Genomic DNA, 20,003 nt, shown 5'->3' with positions numbered 1-20,003 from the left:
CTTTACATTCAGATGTTTTTCTGCAAGCGATTTACAGGCATTCTAAGAATATGTACCAGAAGGTTTGACATTGTACAAACCTTTCTCATATTAAATATTCTGTTTTGGTGTTTTATAGTGGAAAGGCTGATATGGTACCAGGATATGACTTCTTAGTCAATTCTGTCTGGCCCGAAATTGCACGTGGATTAGAGGAAAAGCTGCCATCGCTATTTAACCCAGGAAATCCTGACATATTCCATCAGGTAGTTTTACTTGATAACAACTATATGTGAATGATTTTAGTATATGTCATATGTTTAGAGGGAAAAACTTTTTTTCTTATTTTGTGAGCAACATAAAGTACATTTAAAACAACCCTGTAACATGCAGAATTGATCCCTTATTTGTGGACCGTAATAAGAGGTAGCTGACACCACCATGTTATTCACATTAATAGTCATTAATAGTGAAAAAATAGGTGCACACTTAGAAAATAGCTGATTTGTTTCACTATATTTGAACAAGTAAACATTAGTTCTTCTTTCAAACAGCGCCTACAAATAAAGATGTACTGAAACATTTGGAAAATTGCCTTTTTCAATAATTTATTCAACAAAAATAGCAATAGATGTACTGTGAAAATTAAGTACTCCATTGGCCTTGAAATCTGATACTGCCCCTTTAGCAGAAATAGCTTCTTGTAGGCCTTTTGCCCAGAACACAATCTCATGTGAGGGGATTTGAAGCAAACAGTTCATGCAAGGAAACTTGCAAACATCTTGTAACTGAAGGAATTTTGCATACAGGAGTGGTCAAACTATTCACGTCACTCTCATAAACTGGTGATTCAATTCATGGCTTTGACTAGACATATCCATAACCCTCCATGTCCTTTGCTTGAGTGCTTTAGAACATTATTATGCTGAAAGAACCATTTCTGATTTAACTAACGTGATTTTGAACCTGAAAGCTTTAACCAGTTCCCGCCCGGCCAATAACAAAATGATGGCTCTGCAGGACTTTTGTTGGTCCGGATGGATGTCATATATCCACACAGCCGATGACCGATCTGTGTACCGGCCTGTTGCCAGTACCAATCACAAAAGGTCACATGACCATTGTAAACAATGGAGGTATCCTTTCATGCCATCCATTGTAGACAGTTGTGTTGCTAGCTGTGATTGGTCATGGTAATCACATGGTACAGACTGGGCCAGTCACAGCCCATCTGTGTCATGTGATTAGCTGTGGCTAATCGCAACAAAAAAACACTTAACACAGTTAAATGCTTGCCTAGGCAAACATAATTTTGTAAAAAAAAAATACTGATCATTTCCCCAGAGTAGTACAATATTACTATGGTAATATCATATTACTCTGGTCATTGAGTTTTATAAAAAAAAAAAAAGTAATAAAAAGAAAAAAAAATGTTTTTCTCACATGGTCACAACTCTGTGTCCCTGATCACCAGTTATATGATGACACTGCACTAGTGACACTGTGTAACAAAAAAAAAATGTAATGGATAGCTGTACTGTCCTGACATTTTTTGTGCCTAAAAAATGAGGCTGTCGTTACATCGGGATTGATTGATTTTTCAGATATGTATCATAGTTGGTGGCCTCTATAACTATCCTACAGACTATATAATATACACTAATTAATTTGGGTTCTTTTTTCCAAAAAAATGTAGCAGTATACATTTTTGCCTACATTTTATGAGACATTTATTTGCAAAATTATATAATAGAGACAAAAACTTGTTCTTCAAAATTTTCAGTCTTTTTTCATTTATTTAACAAAAAATAAACCCAGTGGTGATTAAATACCACCAAAACAAAGTGTGAGCAAGATCATAAAAATTTTGTATGGTAACAGTGTTGCATGACCATGCAATTCTCTTTCAAACTGTGAGAGCTCTAAAAGCTAAAATTGGCCTGGGCAGGAAGGGGGTAAAAGTGCCGGTATTGAAGGGGGGCAAACAAAGTTGTGAGGTACTAAACCATTCCAATTGCAATCGATATTGTATCTAGGAATCTTACTCTCTCAAAGTATATATGGTCACCCAGGACCTCAAGGATACTTAAATATCCCCATTAAGGAATCACTAGAAAAATTCTAAAAGCTTAACTCCAAGTTTGATGTCCCTTTTTAAATAGTTTGTGGGCCAAGCTGACCCAAACAAACGTTTTACTGCAAGAACAGGTGCGCTTACTGGGCATGCTGCATTAATTGTATGTAGAGTCAGTTACCTGTTGGCTGAGGCGGACGGTTGATGTCACAATTCCTGACTTGGCCAATCAGAAGAAGCTTTGTATTCAGTCATCAAATACAAAGCTTCCTGTGAATGGCAGCGATCAGCACAACTCTGCTGGATCACAGCGCTGTATACTGAGGCTGAGTTAATTCAGCATGCCAAGCAAGCACATCTGATAATGCAGTGAACTTCTATAGTTCGGAAGATACTTATCAGCTTAAAGTGGTTGTAAAGGCAGAAGGTTTTTTTACCTTCATGCAAGTTTGAAATGCCTTCATGCATGAAAGTAAAAGCCTTTGGTGGTGATCCCCCTCTTGATCCAGCGAGGTGCACAGGAGCCTCGGCAGCCAATGAGCCAATAAATAGAGAGCGGGAACAACTATGTATCTTATGGATGCTAGAGTGGGGCTCAGAAGTGATCAAGGTGTAGAAGCCAGGTGGGGAATATGAGAAGAGGATTGAGGCTACAAAACCATTTCAGAGCTGGTAAGTAAGGCATGTTATTTAACCGCTTCCCACCCAGCCACTGCACATAAACGGCCAGGTGGGAGCTTCGCGCAGCTGCACGCTCTCGGTGTGCCTGTGTCCCTTGGACACTGTGCAACACCGCTCGACAGAAGGGCACTCTGATTGGCCCTTCTGATCACATGATGGGAGTGTCCATACACAGCTGTCATGTGATGTCAACAAAGCTGCCATTCAGTGGAACGGCTCTGCCTCTCCTCACATAGAGCCTGTGAGTGAGGAGAAGCAGAGCCGATCAGCGAGTACACACACAAGCACACCGCCCACACATCACCCTGTCACTGGTACTGTGACCGATCTGGATCACTGGTATCCACATCTGGATCATTATGTGATCCACATCTGTCACAGTACCAGTGATCCACATCTGTCCCAGTGTCAGTGAGCCACGTCTGTGCCAGTGCCCGTGAGCCCCATCTGTGATCCCCAGCTGTCACAGTGCCCGTGAGCCCCATCTGTGATCCCCATCTGTCAGTGCCCGTGATCCCCATCTGTCACAGTGCCCGTGATGCATATCTGTGATCCACACCTGTCACACAGTGCCCGTGATGCATATCTGTGATCCACACCTGTCACACAGTGCCCGTGCTGCATATCTGTGATCCACACCTGTCACACAGTGCCCGTGATGCATATCTGTGATCCACACCTGTCACACAGTGCCCGTGATGCATATCTGTGATCCACACCTGTCACACAGTGCCCGTGATGCATATCTGTGATCCACACCTGTCACACAGTGCCCGTGATGCATATCTGTGATCCACACCTGTCACACAGTGCCCGTGATGCATATCTGTGATCCACACCTGTCACACAGTGCCCGTGATGCATATCTGTGATCCACACCTGTCACACAGTGCCAGTGATGCATATCTGTGATCCACACCTGTCACACAGTGCCCGTGATGCATATCTGTGATCCACACCTGTCACACAGTGCCCCGTGATCCATATCTGTGATCCACACCTGTCACACACTGCCCGTGATCCACACCTGTCACACACTGCCCGTGATCCACACTTGTCACACAGTACCAGTGGTCATCCACATCTGTACCAGTGATCCACATCTGTAACGGTGTACCGGTGTAAAATTCACATCTACACCAATGATCCACATCTGTAACGGTGTACCGGTGTAAAATTCACATCTACACCAATGATCCACATCTGTAACGGTGTACCGGTGTAAAATTCACATCTACACCAATGATCCACATCTGTCAGTGTATCAGTGCTCATCCACTTCTGTACCAGTGATCAACATCTGTCACAGCCTACCAGTGCTCATCCACTTCTGTACCAGTGATCAACATCTGTCACAGCCTACCAGTGCTCATCCACTTCTGTACCAGTGATCAACATCTGTCACAGCCTACCAGTGCTCAATATATGTCAGTGTACCCGTGTCAAATCAACATCTGTACCAGTGATAACATCTGTACTAGTGAACATCAAAATGTCAAAAAAAATTATACACCAGCGAGGAGGCTTTCCAGATACTATGGCGGACGAGAGTAGCGGGGAACTCTGTCAGACTCAGATTTTGAGTATGAGCCAATTGAAAGCAGTGGGTCAGCAACAAATTCTGAGGAGGAGAGAGTCCAAACAAAGAGCTTCAGAAGATCTGAGGAGGAGCAAGCACCCACCAGTAGCGCAGTGGCGAGTACAAACAGCGCAAGACTCCCAGAAGATAGGCAGGCATCCAAGGGTAATTCCATTGTCCTGGTGCTCCAGGGCCTTCAAAACTGTGATAGGTAGTCAGGAAATGAGATGTCATTTATGCCCGCAGAACGCCTGCAGGTCCTACTTGGATGTTGGGTCTCTATGTGGCCAGGCTGTGGAAAAGTCTTACACATGTGGTATCCCCATACTCAGGAGGAGTAGCAGAATGTATTTTGGGGTGTAATTGTTGGTATGTACATGCTATGTGTTAGAAATATCTTACAAATGGTTAACTTTGTGTAAAAAAAAAAAAAAAAAACTTTTTTCATTTTTTTTCACATTTTCTGAAAACTTGTGGAAAAAATGACATGTTCAAAAGACTCATTATGCCTCATAGAATATACATTGGGGTGTTTTCTTTCCAAAATGGGGTAATTTTATGGGTAATTCCATTGTCCTGGTGCTCCAGGGCCTTCAAAATTGTGATGGGTAGTCAGGAAATGAGATGTGTAATTTATGCCTCCAGAACGCCTGTAGGTGCTACTTGGATGTTGGGCCTCAGTATGTGGCCAGGCTGTGGAAAAGTCTTACACATGTGGTATCCCCATACTCAGGAGGAGCAGCAGAATGTATTTTGGGGGGAAGCTGCAAGTATGCATATGCTGTGTGAGAGGAATAACCTGTTAACCTCCCTAATGGTATTCCCGAGTGTAGCTCGGGGTAAAATGTCAGTACCAAAAGCGGTAACCCCGAGGTACACTCGGGCTTACCATGCAGCGCTGCATAGGGAGTCCCTGCAGCACTTACCTTGTCCTTGGCTCCCGCGATGTGTCCCCTGCAGCGTCCCCGGCCATCTCCTCTGGCTGATGCCGGCATCCGCCTCCTGTGTTCCGGTCCCTGTGACGTCGGGACGTACGGGCGGCGGCGGGAAATTTGAAAATTTTAAAAAAATGACATTTTTTTCAAAATGATTTTACATAGTAAAACATTGCTGTTTTTTTTTCCCATTTCACATACATTTTGTCCCTAGTGCTTTGTCCTGTCCCCTGTCTGCATTTTGATCTTTCTGCCTGGAAACGTAGAAAAGTCCATGGCGTCCAAAAAGTGTCCCTTTAGGTCAAAAGCGGGTTTAGATCAGCTAGAGAACAGCAATAGTAAATCAGAACCACTTGCAGAATTGAGTGATAATGATTCGTGGAGAAATTCGTCATCAGACACTGAAAACAATTTTGCGACTTTGCTTAGCGATGTGCGAACTTGGCGCTATATTTCAAATTTCAGTGTTTTTGGTTTGATTATATTGAAATAAATGTATGATTTAGAATTTTGTTCAGACAGATTTCAGTGAGTTATTCCTAAAAATTACAGCCTACAATAAAAAAACTACATATTTCCATGCAAAAAAATGGTACCGCTTTCAGCACAAAAAAAGAATCATACCGCCAGGGAGGTTAATATAACAGCTGTGTGGAAAAAAAAAACAAATTTTATTTACTTCATTTTCCAAAGAATTGTGGGAAAAAATTACAGGTTCAAAAAATTCACTAAAAAAAAAACCTCACTAAATACCTTGGAATGTCTACTTTCCAAAAAGGGGTCATTTGGGAGGGTATTTGTACTGTCCTGGCTTGTTAGTGTCTCAAGAAGTGAGATAGGCCGTCAGTACATCAGGTTTGATCAGGTGTGTTCAATTATCAATGTTTGGTACCATAGCTTGTAGACTCTATAAGGCTACGTTCACACTAGCATTGTGTGCAGGCGGCAGGCATTTTGGAAGCGTTTTTACCCCTTCCCAATAAAACATCCACTGCTAATTAAATACCACCAAAAGAAAGCTCTATTTTTGTGAAAAAAAATTAATTTGGGTACAGTGGTGCATGACTGAGTAATTCAAAGTGTGAGAGCGCTGAAAGTTGAAAACTGGTCTGGGCAGGAAGGGGGTAAAAGTGCCCAGTATTGAGGTGGTTAAAAAAAAAAAACTGAACCTTTAATTTCACTTTAATAAAAGACCGTATAGAAGCGTTTTTGCTATAAAAAAAAATATATATTTTAAGCAATAGCATGAATTCACGAAAGGCCGATGTCAAACAAATCCGATTTTCTTTTTATGAGGATGCAATGAAAAACTTAGACAAAGGAGTGGCTGTGAATGTAGTATACGTGGATTTTGACAAAGCATTTGACACTATTCCACACACGTAGCTAATCTGTAAATTAAAGTATACAGGCTTAGAATATTACGTTTGTGCATATAATTTACGAGCAGAGAGTTCACTTTTATGTTGGAGGGGATGTGGGATGAAGGGGACAATAGCACAGTGGTGGGAGTGTCCTAAAATACAGGAATTTTGGCAAGGAGTAATACAACAAATACAGGAGATAACGGGTATTGGTGTATTGAAGGACCCTTGAGTAGGTTCACAATTCAGAGTATACAGTGAAACAATATAAGGGCATGATGATATTTAATTTATTAAATGTGGCTAAAGGACTAATCCCTAGATTCTGGCAGATACAGGTAACCCCGAAATTAAAACAGTGGATAATTAGAGTGGAGCATATACATAGGATGGAGGCATTATATCATACTGGAGAGGATAAAATTTAAACATTTAAGAAAACCTGGGGCAGATGGTAGGACTTTAAAACCTCTAAGAGATATTGGGAACTAATTAGTGTATAAAAAAAGGAATTGATAAGGAAAGAAACCAGAGCCCTAATTGTAGCTGGAAGGTAGAGAAGAAGGGAGTGAAGAAGTAATATAGTAGGAGTAAATAATGGAACATATACAAAAGATATAGGAAAAAAATGTGGAGGTGACAGGTGAGGTGGGAACTGAAGAATATTCAGTTTGTAAATGGATAGAAAACTGGCTAAAAGACTGCTAAACACACCTAAACACTTGAACTTTCAAAAAAAAAAAAAAATGCTCAAACTGAGTTTTTTTTCTTCCTGCTAAGAAAACTTGCATTTTATTTTTAACCTTCACGCTGAGTGGCCGCATAAATGCAGCCCTTTGTCAACAACTTACCGTGCTGGGAGCGAACTCTTAAAGTGCCAGGGAGCAGTCAGCATGAAGGAATTAACCACTTGCCTACTAGGCATTTAATACCCCCTTCGTGCCCAGGCCAATTTTCAGCTTTCCGCGCTGTCACACTTTGACAATTGCGCAGTCATGCAACATTGAATTTTTTCACACAAATAGAGCTTTCTTTTGGTTGTATTTAATCGCCACTGGGTGTTTTATTTTTTGCACTATAAACAAAAAAAAGCAAAAAATGTGAAAAAAGTTTCTTTGTTTCTATTATAAAATTTTGCAAAAGGTAATTTTTCTCTTTCACTGATGTGTGTTGATGAGGCTGCACTGATAGGCAGCACTGATGGCCACTGATGAGGAGGCACGGATAGGCTGCACTGGTGGTCCTTGAGGAGGTACTGATGATGCTACACTGATGGGCACTGATAGGTGGCACTGATGGGTGACTGATGGGCAGCGCTGACTGGCGGCACTGCTTGGAACTGATGAGCAGCACTGGTGGGAGGCACTGCTGGGTGGCACTGCAGGACACTGATGATCAGTGCCGATCTCCTCTGTGACAGCTGCAAGTTATCAGCAGTACTTTCCTCACGTTGTGATAGTGTGAGGAAAGTGCTGCCAATAATTGGCAACTGTATTTACTCCGTGATCTGCTGTGTCCATAGGATACAGCAATCACAGAGATCACCGGGGGTGCGCAGGAGGGCGTGTTCTGGGAGGACGTCTTGTAGCGCACTTACCAAGTGGTTAAGAGAAATATGGGATTTGTTTGTTTTTTAGAATTATACCTACCTAGGTGGATGCAGCATCGGTCCCCCGCTGCCTCGAAGTTTGAGAACGCAGCGATCAGCCGCTGTGAGCAGAGAGCAGTGACTGGCATTCACTGCTGTTTGCTCCCCCCAGGGTAGCTCCAGACTTTAAAGTTGGTATCTTTCCCCAGCCTGTACCGGCTGAATGACATCAGTCGACAGCAGGCTTCAGCTGACTGTCAGCTGAAAAATGGTCACAGGAGTGCAGATCTCCACTACTGTGATCCACAGGAGAAGTACAGCCAAAAGAGCTTTGGCTGTACTTCTTCTTTAAGCTAGTAAGCATGGACCCTAAACCTTCATATGTGGAAATTCTTCTTAACAGCAAGTACTGTGAAAATGTAGAATGGACTCCCTGAAGAACTGATTCTAGCTAGCTCAGTGGATCATTTTTAAAAAAGGCTGGACATCTTCCTAAATGCACAAAATATGACCTGATATCAATATTTAGAGTAAAAAATGACAGGGTAAATTGATCCAGGGCTTTCCAGTCGCCTTATGGGAATCCCATTGGGGCAAATTAGATCATGCTTTATTGGGTTTGTTGCCTACCTCAGCTGTGGGTATAGGATTGTGTTTATGGAGGTTTCTGTGTGTGTGTTTTATTCTTTAATTGCTTTTTATTGGTTGAACTAGATGGCCTAGTGCAGCAATGGGCAAACTACGGCCCGGCGGACCTTTTAATCCAGCCTAGCGGGAGCTAGGCTCCCGCTAGGCTCCTCTCACAGTCCGCCCTGAAGACCGGTGTAGCATGAAAATCTGTCTCCTATGAGGATCTGTCCCCCTCGACGTATCTGCGCATGTGCCGGAGATCGCCGATCGGCTGCTAATGCCTGAAACTGGCACATGCGCAGATACGTCGAGGGGGACAGATCCTCATAGGAGACAGATTTTCATGCTACACCGGAACGGCGCGGGAACACGGCGAGAGGAACGCGCGGAGCAAAGGTAAGTGAATTGACACAGGGGGGACTTGGGGACTTAATATGGGGAATGAATTACTATATGGGGGATGAATTACTATATGGGGGATGAATTACCATATTTTTCGCTCCATAAGACGCACCTGACCATAACACGCACCTAGGTTTTAGAGGCGAAAAACAAGAAAAAAAAATATTCTGAACCAATGGACTGCAGACACAGTACAGGGGATGACCAGAGACTGCAGACACAGTACAGGGGATGACCAGAGACTGCAGACACAGTACAGGGGATGACCAGAGACTGCAGACACAGTACAGGGGATGACCAGAGACTGCGAGCACAGTACAGGGAATGACCAAAGACTGCGGACACAGTGCAGGAGATGACCAGAGACTGCGGACACAGTGCAGGAGATGACCAGAGACTGCGGACACAGTGCAGCAGATGACCAGAGACTGCGGACACAGTGCAGGAGATGACCAGAGACTGCGGACACAGTGCAGGAGATGACCAGAGACTGCGGACACAGTGCAGGGGATGACCAGAGACTGCGGACACAGTGCAGGGGATGACCAGAGACTGCGGACACAGTGCAGGGGATGACCAGAGACTGCGGACACAGTGCAGGGGATGACCAGAGACTGCGGACACAGTGCAGGGGATGACCAGAGACTGCGGACACAGTGCAGGGGATGACCAGAGACTGCGGACACAGTGCAGGGGATGACCAGAGACTGCGGACACAGTGCAGGGGATGACCAGAGACTGCGGACACAGTGCAGGGGATGACCAGAGACTGCGGACACAGTGCAGGGGATGACCAGAGACTGCGGACACAGTGCAGGGGATGACCAGAGACTGCGGACACAGTGCAGGGGATGACCAGAGACTGCGGACACAGTGCAGGGGATGACCAGAGACTGCGGACACAGTGCAGGGGATGACCAGAGACTGCGGACACAGTGCAGGGGATGACCAGAGACTGCGGACACAGTGCAGGGGATGACCAGAGACTGCGGACACAGTGCAGGGGATGACCAGAGACTGCGGACACAGTGCAGGGGATGACCAGAGACTGCGGACACAGTGCAGGGGATGACCAGAGACTGCGGACACAGTGCAGGGGATGACCAGAGGCTGCGGACACAGTGCAGGGGATGACCAGAGGCTGCGGACACAGTGCAGGGGATGACCAGAGGCTGCGGACACAGTGCAGGGGATGACCAGAGGCTGCGGACACAGTGCAGGGGATGACCAGAGGCTGCGGACACAGTGCAGGGGATGACCAGAGGCTGCGGACACAGTGCAGGGGATGACCAGAGGCTGCGGACACAGTGCAGGGGATGACCAGAGGCTGCGGACACAGTGCAGGGGATGACCAGAGACTGCGGACACAGTGCAGGGGATGACCAGAGACTGCGGACACAGTGCAGGGGATGACCAGAGACTGCGGACACAGTGCAGGGGATGACCAGAGACTGCGGACACAGTGCAGGGGATGACCAGAGGCTGCGGACACAGTGCAGGGGATGACCAGAGGCTGCGGACACAGTGCAGGGGATGACCAGAGGCTGCGGACACAGTGCAGGGGATGACCAGAGGCTGCGGACACAGTGCAGGGGATGACCAGAGGCTGCGGACACAGTGCAGGGGATGACCAGAGGCTGCGGACACAGTGCAGGGGATGACCAGAGGCTGCGGACACAGTGCAGGGGATGACCAGAGGCTGCGGACACAGTGCAGGGGATGACCAGAGGCTGCGGACACAGTGCAGGGGATGACCAGAGGCTGCGGACACAGTGCAGGGGATGACCAGAGGCTGCGGACACAGTGCAGGGGATGACCAGAGGCTGCGGACACAGTGCAGGGGATGACCAGAGACTGCGGACACAGTGCAGGGGATGACCAGAGGCTGCGGACACAGTGCAGGGGATGACCAGAGGCTGCGGACACAGTGCAGGGGATGACCAGAGGCTGCGGACACAGTGCAGGGGATGACCAGAGGCTGCGGACACAGTGCAGGGGATGACCAGAGGCTGCGGACACAGTGCAGGGGATGACCAGAGGCTGCGGACACAGTGCAGGGGATGACCAGAGGCTGCGGACACAGTGCAGGGGATGACCAGAGGCTGCGGACACAGTGCAGGGGATGACCAGAGACTGCGGACACAGTGCAGGGGATGACCAGAGACTGCGGACACAGTGCAGGGAATGACCATAGACTGCTGACCTTTGGGGAGGGAGGGGGAGCGGGTACCTGAATTTGACAGGTACCCGCTCCCACTACCGCGGAGTTATCCTTCCCTCTTCTTCCCGGGCCGGCTTCTGTGACAGCCGGGTGCCCACTGCGCATGCGCGAGAAGCGCTGCACGTTGTGAATGGCCCGGCGCTTTCTGGGACCTGTCATGTGTCCCAGAAGACACCGGATCATTCACAAAGCGCAGCACATGCGCAGTGGGCACCCGGCTGTCACAGAAGCCAGCGCGGGAAGACTGTGCAGCGCTGGAGTGAGGAACAGGTAAGGCCCTGCAAGAGAGAACAGCTGAGCGGCCGGCCCGGTATTCTGACATGGTGGCGGCAGAAATACCGGACCGGCCGCTTTATATTCGCTCCATAAGACGCACTGACATTTTCCCCCCTTTTTTTGGGGGAAAAAAGTGCGTCTTATGGAGCGAAAAATACGGTACTATGGGGGATGAATTACTATGGGGGATGAATTACTATATGGGGGATGAATTACTATGGGGGATGAATTATTATGGGGGATGAATTACTATATGGGGGATGAATTACTATGGGGGAATGAATTACTATATGGGGGAATGAATTACTATATGGGGGAATGAATTACTATATGGGGGATGAATTACTATGCTTACTATGGGGGAATATTACTATACTTACTATGGGGGAATATTACTATACTTACTATGGATGACACATACACATCATTCATCTACTCTTGGTCCGGCCCCCGGGTCCAATATATGAACCCATTGCGGCCCTCAAGTCAAAAAGTTTGCCCACCCCTGGTCTTTCAACCTGACTTACTATGTAACTATTCAATAGTTTGTTTTGGCCAGTTTGGCCCAAAAAAACTATTTAAAGGACGTTAAATGTGGCATTGGGCTTTAATGTTTGCTGTCAAAGGTCCAAGGGAGATGAGCTCAGCCATTTGACATCTTGTTTGCTCTGAGGATCTTCACAAAAATTTTAGTTAAAGCACTCACCAGCATAAGACATCAACAGTTTGGAGTGGTTCTGTATCTGGACAACTTTTTATTCATTTTTATTTTTTTTGTTCATCAAAAGGAATCCCTTTGAAACAATCTGCAAGTGACGACAAACACCTAAAAGGTTGGCTCGTTAATTAACCAAGATCGGTTGATCTACCAAGAGAAGTCTTCTCTGACCCATTGCAGAATAATATTTCTAGGTCATGTTCTGGACATGGAGACAAGAATCTTTCTAATGGAAGCAAATGTCTCCATACTAAATAAGACCGTTATCAAACTTGAACTCTTTTGGAAGTGTCAATAGGAGAGATTGAGAGTTATAAGCCCAAGGATCGCAGTCATCCCAGCAGTTCTCTGGGCCCAGTTAAACTCCCGACCCTTAAAAAAAATGTTTCTATTGGTCTGGAATGTGAACCATCACTCACTAGAGACAACTATAACCATTCCCCACAAGGTCACAGAATTTTTAGTCTGGTGGCTCCAGACAAAATGTACCTAGGGATCACCTATGGAGTCCACTAAATCCAATCATAATTATCACAGAATCCAGTGTCAAATGGTGCGCTTACATGGAGCTATGGATATTTCAGGGGCAGAAGTTACTTCTTCAAAGTGAAGAAGAACTGAAAAGCTATTGCAGAAGCAATTCACCAGTTTGGGCCCCATGAAAAACCAGCACTTTCAAATTCTTTCCAACAGTGAATGCTACAACAGTGCTATACATCAACAGACAATTGCATTGATTGAAGATAGCAGAGAAAATGCTTCTTTGGCCAGAACAAAATCTACTGTCTTTATTTGGTGGTCACTCTAAACAGAGAATTGAACAACCTGGCAGATTTTCACACTAGGAAAAAACTGACAGAAGGGTCTCTGGACCAGCGAAGTTCAATCTGATTGTAGTCAGATGGTGGGGTCCTGGAGGTGGATCTTTTTGCCTCAAAGCACTTCAAGAAATTGGATGAAATCAAACTTTCTGAATATAAGATAGCAAAAAACCTATGGCTCCCTGTCAAACGTTAAAGTTAACTTACAAAAAGCCGAAGCACTGAATGTCTTACCCACTCGTGTCTCATCACCCCACCTTTGCATTAAGATGAGCATCTCAGGCAATGCAGTATTTGGACACCAAAATATCTGCAGATCCCAAGCTAATATTCAAAATAAACTTCTTCCCTATCTCCCATTCCTTAAAAACAATCCTAGAAAAAATGGAAACTTCTAGCATTTTCCTGGTTCTGTGACCTAAATGTGATCCCCTGCCTTCTTTACCTCCTACAAACTTCATCTCTTACTCCCTTTTTTTTTTTTTTTCTTTTTTTTGTAATGCATATTTTCTGGGAATCATCTTTACGACTTTTTGGCAGCAGTGACCCAGTTTTTGCCCATATACCTTCCCCCTCCCTCCCTAATGCTAGGCTTCACCCTGCTTATGAGCTGACCTTGTGGGCATTGAAGCACTTGAGGCTCAAGATACCAAATGCTGTTATTCTATGCATTGTCATTTCAATTGTTTGCACACCATTGTATACCAGAGTTGCACATTTTTTTCCTTTAAAAAAAAAAAACAAATGGGACCAAAAAATTACAGCGTCAAAAAACTTGCGATGCCTCTTAACTGCTTCCACACCACCCTATAGCATAAATACTGCTACAGGGCAGCACGGGTGCGCAAAATCACGTGTGTATATATGTGTGTGTGTGTGTGTGTATATATATATATGTGTGTATATATATGTGTATGTATGTATGTATGTATGTGTGTGTGTGTGTGTGTGTATATATATATATATATATATATATATATATATCTCCTACCCGCGCTTCCATTTGTGGCCTCGGCTGTCAATCACTGGGTCCCAGCTGCTGATTTCCCACCAGCACCCGGCGATCTCCGAGTATCACCGATGGGGAAGAGACCTGTGTATAAACAACCCTGTCAGTTCCTGCACACTGCTTTGTATGGCTCTGCATATCAGAGCCATATAAGTGTGCTTACAGTGTAAATCATGAACACAGTTAACCCTTTGATTGCCCCACATGTTAACCCCTTCCTGCCCAGTGCCATTAGTACAGTGTCAATGCTTTTTATTAGCACTGATCACTTTATTGGTGTCACTGGTGATGTTAGTGACACCAAGTCCGTTCCCCCCAGTATCAGAATGCCTACTGTAGTCCCGAAATAAGTTGCTGATCTCCACCATTACTAGTAAAAATAAAAAAATTCCAGTATGTATATATACCGCCATTTGTAGACGCTATAACTGTCACGTACACCAATTAATTTACATGTATTGGGATTTTTTTTTTAGCAAAGACATGTAGCAGAATACATTTTGGTTTAAATCTATGAAGAAATTTGAATTTTTTTTTAATTTTTTTTACTGGACATGTTTACAAGTAAAAAATACAGGTTTTTTTTTTTTTTTTTTTTTCAAAATTATCGATCTTTTTTTTTTTTGTTTTGTTTTATACCGCAAAAAAATAAAAAACAGACGCAATCAAATACCACCGAAAGCAAGCTCTGTTTGTGGGGAAAAAAAAGGATGTAAATGTCATTTGGGTGCAGTGTCAGTTAAAGTAACGCAGTGCCGTATCGCACAAAATGGCCTGGTAAATAACTTGGACTCTCTACTTTCCAAAAGGGGGTAACGTGGGGGGTGTTTTTACTGTCCTTGCATTTTAGGGCCTCAAAGGCTGTGAGTACTATAATCCTTGATCAATTTTCAAATATATGTATCATAGTTTGTAGACAGTATAACTTTCTCACAGACTAAATGATTGTAACGGAACCGGATCCTGACCACTCTTGGGTATATTCCGTTATACCGCAGCTTCCCTTGTCCGAACACCATCCACGGACCACACCCCTGAAATTCCTCAGGAAATAGACAGCACCCAGCTCTTCTTAAAACAGGAAGCCAACTCTTTATTTTAACACAAAACACAGGATATATACAGAGGGCGGGGAAACACAACCAGGAACAGGAAGAACATCATCAACCCGCCCCATCAGTGGGAAGAGCTACAGGGAAACACCCCAACCAACCCAAGACACAGAACAATGGGATTAAGCACATGGCAAACAAACAATGGACAGCCAGGTGGCCGAGAACAAAGGAATAGCCACATGGCAGTAGACAATGGTCAACCACATGACCGAGAACAAAGGAACACACACTATACACAAGACTGGGACCTTCACATTTACACCCTGTACCCCTTAACAGGCACAGGGTGGGTTAAACATAATGAGGGGGACATGAGCTGACCAAGCGGTCCCCCCACCCCCAAAAGTCACTCCCGTCACAATGATATACACTGATTTGGGTAATTTTTTTCTAAGAAATATTGGCCTAAATTTTTTAAGAAAGATTTGTTTGCAAAATTTAATAACAGAAACTAAGAAAAACTTGGGTTTTTGTTTAATTTTTTTCACACTTTCAGCACTTTTTATTTATTGCTGAAAATTTTGAACTTCATTTGGGTACACTGTTTCATGACTGAGCAATTGCCAGTTAAAGTAGCACTTTAAAGTAGCACTGAATAGCAAAAAATGCCAGGTTATGTAGGGATAAAACCTTCCAGAGGTCAAGTGGTTAACAAAAGCAGCCTCTTAACAAAATCAGCCCAGGAAATTACAGTTCCATCTTTTGTGCTAAAGTTAGTTACTAGTAACTAGAAGGTAACAAGAAGGTAGCTTTTCACAAATTGGATGTCTGGAGATGCCTGTTGACATATCTAAAGGTTACAAAATCTTGGAGGAAGTCCAATAGTCTTTGTTCTGCATTCAGGGAAAGGGAAATGGAGCAACAAAAAAAGCATTAGCAGATGGATTAGAAATGTTATTTTGGAATACTCTCAGGCCCCACTGCTTAAACATTCAGGACACATGGCACATTCAATGAGGGCTTTGGCTTTGTCATGGGCCGAAAAAGTAGGGGCTTTTTCAGACATTTGTCTGCCATTACTGGATCAGTCTACTTAGCAGTCAAGAATATGGCAGGAAGGTTTTGCAGGTTGTCGTCCTTCCCTATTAAGTGTTTTTTGTTTGTTGTCTTATATCTGGTCTGGAAGAATATTAAGGAAAATAGTTATCTTGTAACTCAGATTCCAAGAATGTTCCAGGAATGCATTGGTTCCCTTTCTGTATTCTATGTGGTATTTCTGTGTCACATTTGTCTGATACCTTCAGTTCTTGCTTATTACTGAGGTGACTGGGTGACGCTGCTTATTTTAATAATTGTGAATATATTTCAGTTTTCAGGTAGGTGAAGCCTCTCCTATATGATGTCCTAGAAGATTCCTGGAAATTGAGTTACAGGGTAGTTGCAGGCTCTGCTTTTTAGTTACATCGAAGTGGTTGTAAACCTTTGCATATACCCATTGAAGTGACTAGCTTCAGGGGATACACAGTGATGAAACCGATCCACCTTCATAAGTTGTACCTGTCTATCTGCAGCCATCTGTCATTTATACAGAATCTGTCAGTATCTCAGCAGCAAAAAGCATGGCGTGGATATTTGAATTCTCACATTTCACAGCTAAAGGAGAACAGCCCTGATTATAAGGGAAGGCTGAGTGATTGAAAAGCCTTTCACTCACTGCACAGAAACCATGCAGGGCTGAGCATATGAATCACTGGCTGTGTGCTGTAGCTCTCGTCCCCCATCACCTTTTTCATCACTCGTGTCCTGAAAACTTGTCAGAAGTGACTCATGCTGATAACAGAGGAACAGGGTATCAGTCAAAAATGGCACTCAGTGCTTTGGAAAGAAGAAAGTAAACATGATATAACCAGTATGCAACCGCCCTATAGCAGCTATAGCAGGTAAATATACATGATTCTGCACTTCCTGGTAGGGCGTGCCACTCTGCTGAACACCACACTGTACACATGTAAACACTGTCTAGGCACACAGTTAACCCGTTGATTGCCCTAGATGTTTAACCCCCTCTTAGCCAATGTCATTAGTACAGTGAACATGTATCTTTTTAGCACTGATCACTGTATTTTTGTCACTGGTTCCCACAAAGTGTCAGTGTCTGATTGTTCGCCGCAATATTGCAGTCCCTCTATAAGTTGCTAGTCGCTGCCATTAGTTCCAGTATACAGTGAAGGAAATAAGTTTTTGATCACCTGCTGATTTTAAATGTTTGCCCACTTACAAAGAAAGGATCAGTCTAAAAAGCGAATTGTAGGTGTATTGTAACACAGAAACAGAATAGCAACAAAAAATTTAAAAAAATGCATGTCTAACAAATTATGCACTGATTTGAGTGTTCATGAGGGAAATAAGTATTTGATCCCCTTCACAAAACATGACTTAGTAGGTGGCAAATCCCTTGTTGGCAATCACAGAGGTCAGACGTTTCCTGTAGTTGGCCAACAGGTTTGCACACATCTCAGGAGTGATTTTGGCCCACTCCTCTTGGCAGATCCTCTCCAAGTCTTTAAGGTTTAGTGGCTGACGTTTGGCAACTCGAACCTTTCAGCTCCCTCCACAGATTTTCAATCAGATTAAGGTCTGCAGACTGGCTAGGCCACTCCAGGACCTTAATGTGCTTCTTCTTGAGCCACTCCCTTGTTGCCTTGGGTCATTGTCATGCTGGAACACTGATCCACGACCCATTTTCAATGCCCTGGCACCCTGGCAAATCACCCAAGATTTGACAGTACATTGCCCCATCCATCGTCCCTTTGATGCGGTGCAGTTGTCCTGTCCCCTTAGTAGAAAAACACCCCCAAAGCAGAATGTTTCCACCACCATGTTTGACAGCTGGGATGGTGTTCTTGGGGTCATAGGCAGCACTCCTCCTCCTCCAAACATGGCGAGTTGAGTTGATGCCAAAGAGCTCGATTTTGGTCTCATCTGACCACAACGCTTTCAACCAGCCCTCTTCTGCATCATTATTATTATTATTATTATTACTATGAGTTTATATAGCGCCAAAGGGTTTGCTCAGCGCTGTACAATAGGGGGGACAATACATGGCACAGTACAACAACAACAAACAATGTACGAGGGGTAAGAGGGCCCTACTCTTACGAGCTTACAATCTAGGAGGGAGGGGGTAAAAGGTACAGTAGGAAGTGGCTGAGGGGGATGAAGTGGTGGGAGGAATGAGGGAGGATGGCCGTTAGGCGAGGGTGGGGTAGGCTTCCCTGAAGAGATGGGTTTTGAGGGAGCGCCTGAATGTGAATAGGGAAGGCGACAGTCTGATGGATTGGGGCAGTGAGTTCCAGAGGATGGGGGAGGACCTGGAGAAGTCCTGCAGTCGTGCATGGGAGGAGGAGACCAGGGAGCAGGATAGAAGGAGGTCCTGTGAGGAGCGAAGGGTACGGGTAGGGTGGTACTTGGTGATAAGGTTGGTGAGGTAGTCAGGGGCAGTGTTGTGAACGGCTTTCATCATTCAGATGTTCAGTGGCAAACTTCAGACTGGCCTGGACATGTGCTTTTTTGAGCAGAGGGACCTTGCGGACACTGCAGGATTTCAATCCTTGTCTGCGTGCTAACAATTGTTTTCTTGGTGACTGTGGTCCCAGCTGCCTGGAAATCATTGACAAGATCCTCACGTGTAGTTCTGGGATGATTCCTCACTGTTCTCATGGTCATTGACACTCCACGAGGTGAAATCTTGCATGGTGTGCAAGACCAAGGGAGAATGACAGTTGTTTTGTGTTTCTTCCATTTGCTAATGACTGCACCAACTGTTGTCACCTTCTCACCAAGCTGCTTGGTGATAGTTTGATAGTTCAGTCCAGCCTTGTGTAGGTCTACAATCTTGTCCCTGACATCCTTGGACAGCTCTTTGATCTTTGCCATGGTGGAGAGTTTGGAATCTGATTGATTGCTCCTATGGACAGGTGTCTTTTATACAGGTAGCAAAATGAGATTAGCAGCGCTCCCTTTAAGAGACTGTTTCTAATCTCAGCTTGTTACCTGTATGAAAGACACCTGGTAGCCAGAAATCCTGCTGAATGATAGGGGATCAAATACTTATTTCTTTCATGAACCAGCAAATCAGTGCATAATTTGTTAGACATGCATTTCTTTTGAATTTTTTGTTGCTATTCTGTCTCTGTTTTACAATGCACCTACCATTCAATTTTTAGACTGATCATTTCTTTGTGAGTGGGCAAACATTCAAAATCAGCAGGGGATCAAATATTTATTTCCTTCACTGTACAGTTGTGTTCAAAATAATAGCAGTGTGTTGAAAAAAGTGAATAAAGCTCAAAATCCTTCTAATAGCTTTTATTTCCATACACACAAATGCATTGGGAACACTACACATTCTATTCCAAATCAAAACATGAAGAAAAATATATAAAATTTGTGTTGTTCCTCTAAAAAATTGAAGACAAGTGAATATTAGACTGTTCAAAAAGATAGCAGTGTTTGTATTCTTCTTTACAAACTCAAACATTCACTATATAAACTGAAAAATGTTTGAAGATTTTGCTTTTCTTTGAATCACTTAATTAATATTTCGTTGTATAAGCACTGTTTCTGAGAACTGCTGTACATCTGTGTTGCATGGAGTCAACCAACTTCTGG

General features: G+C 44.2%; 1 protein-coding gene across 3 annotated transcripts in view; it reads left to right on the top strand.

Annotated features, from left to right (window-relative positions):
• The window catches only part of COG2 (component of oligomeric golgi complex 2), a 174,110-nt gene that overhangs the window by 68,555 nt on the left and 85,552 nt on the right, over window positions 1-20,003 (top strand). For all 3 annotated transcript variants that reach the window (XM_089668546.1, XM_089668544.1, XM_089668545.1), the window contains one exon: window positions 119-245. In XM_089668546.1, the coding sequence (XP_089524672.1) occupies window positions 119-245 (127 nt within the window). The remainder of the gene's footprint in view (window positions 1-118; window positions 246-20,003) is intronic.

This window comes from Staurois parvus, unplaced genomic scaffold, assembly GCF_062004578.1.
Source record: "Staurois parvus isolate SC_StPar_1 unplaced genomic scaffold, SC_StPar_1.0 ptg000059l, whole genome shotgun sequence".
Classification (NCBI taxonomy): Eukaryota; Metazoa; Chordata; class Amphibia; order Anura; family Ranidae; genus Staurois; species Staurois parvus.
This window is presented reverse-complemented; position numbering and strand designations above follow the sequence as displayed.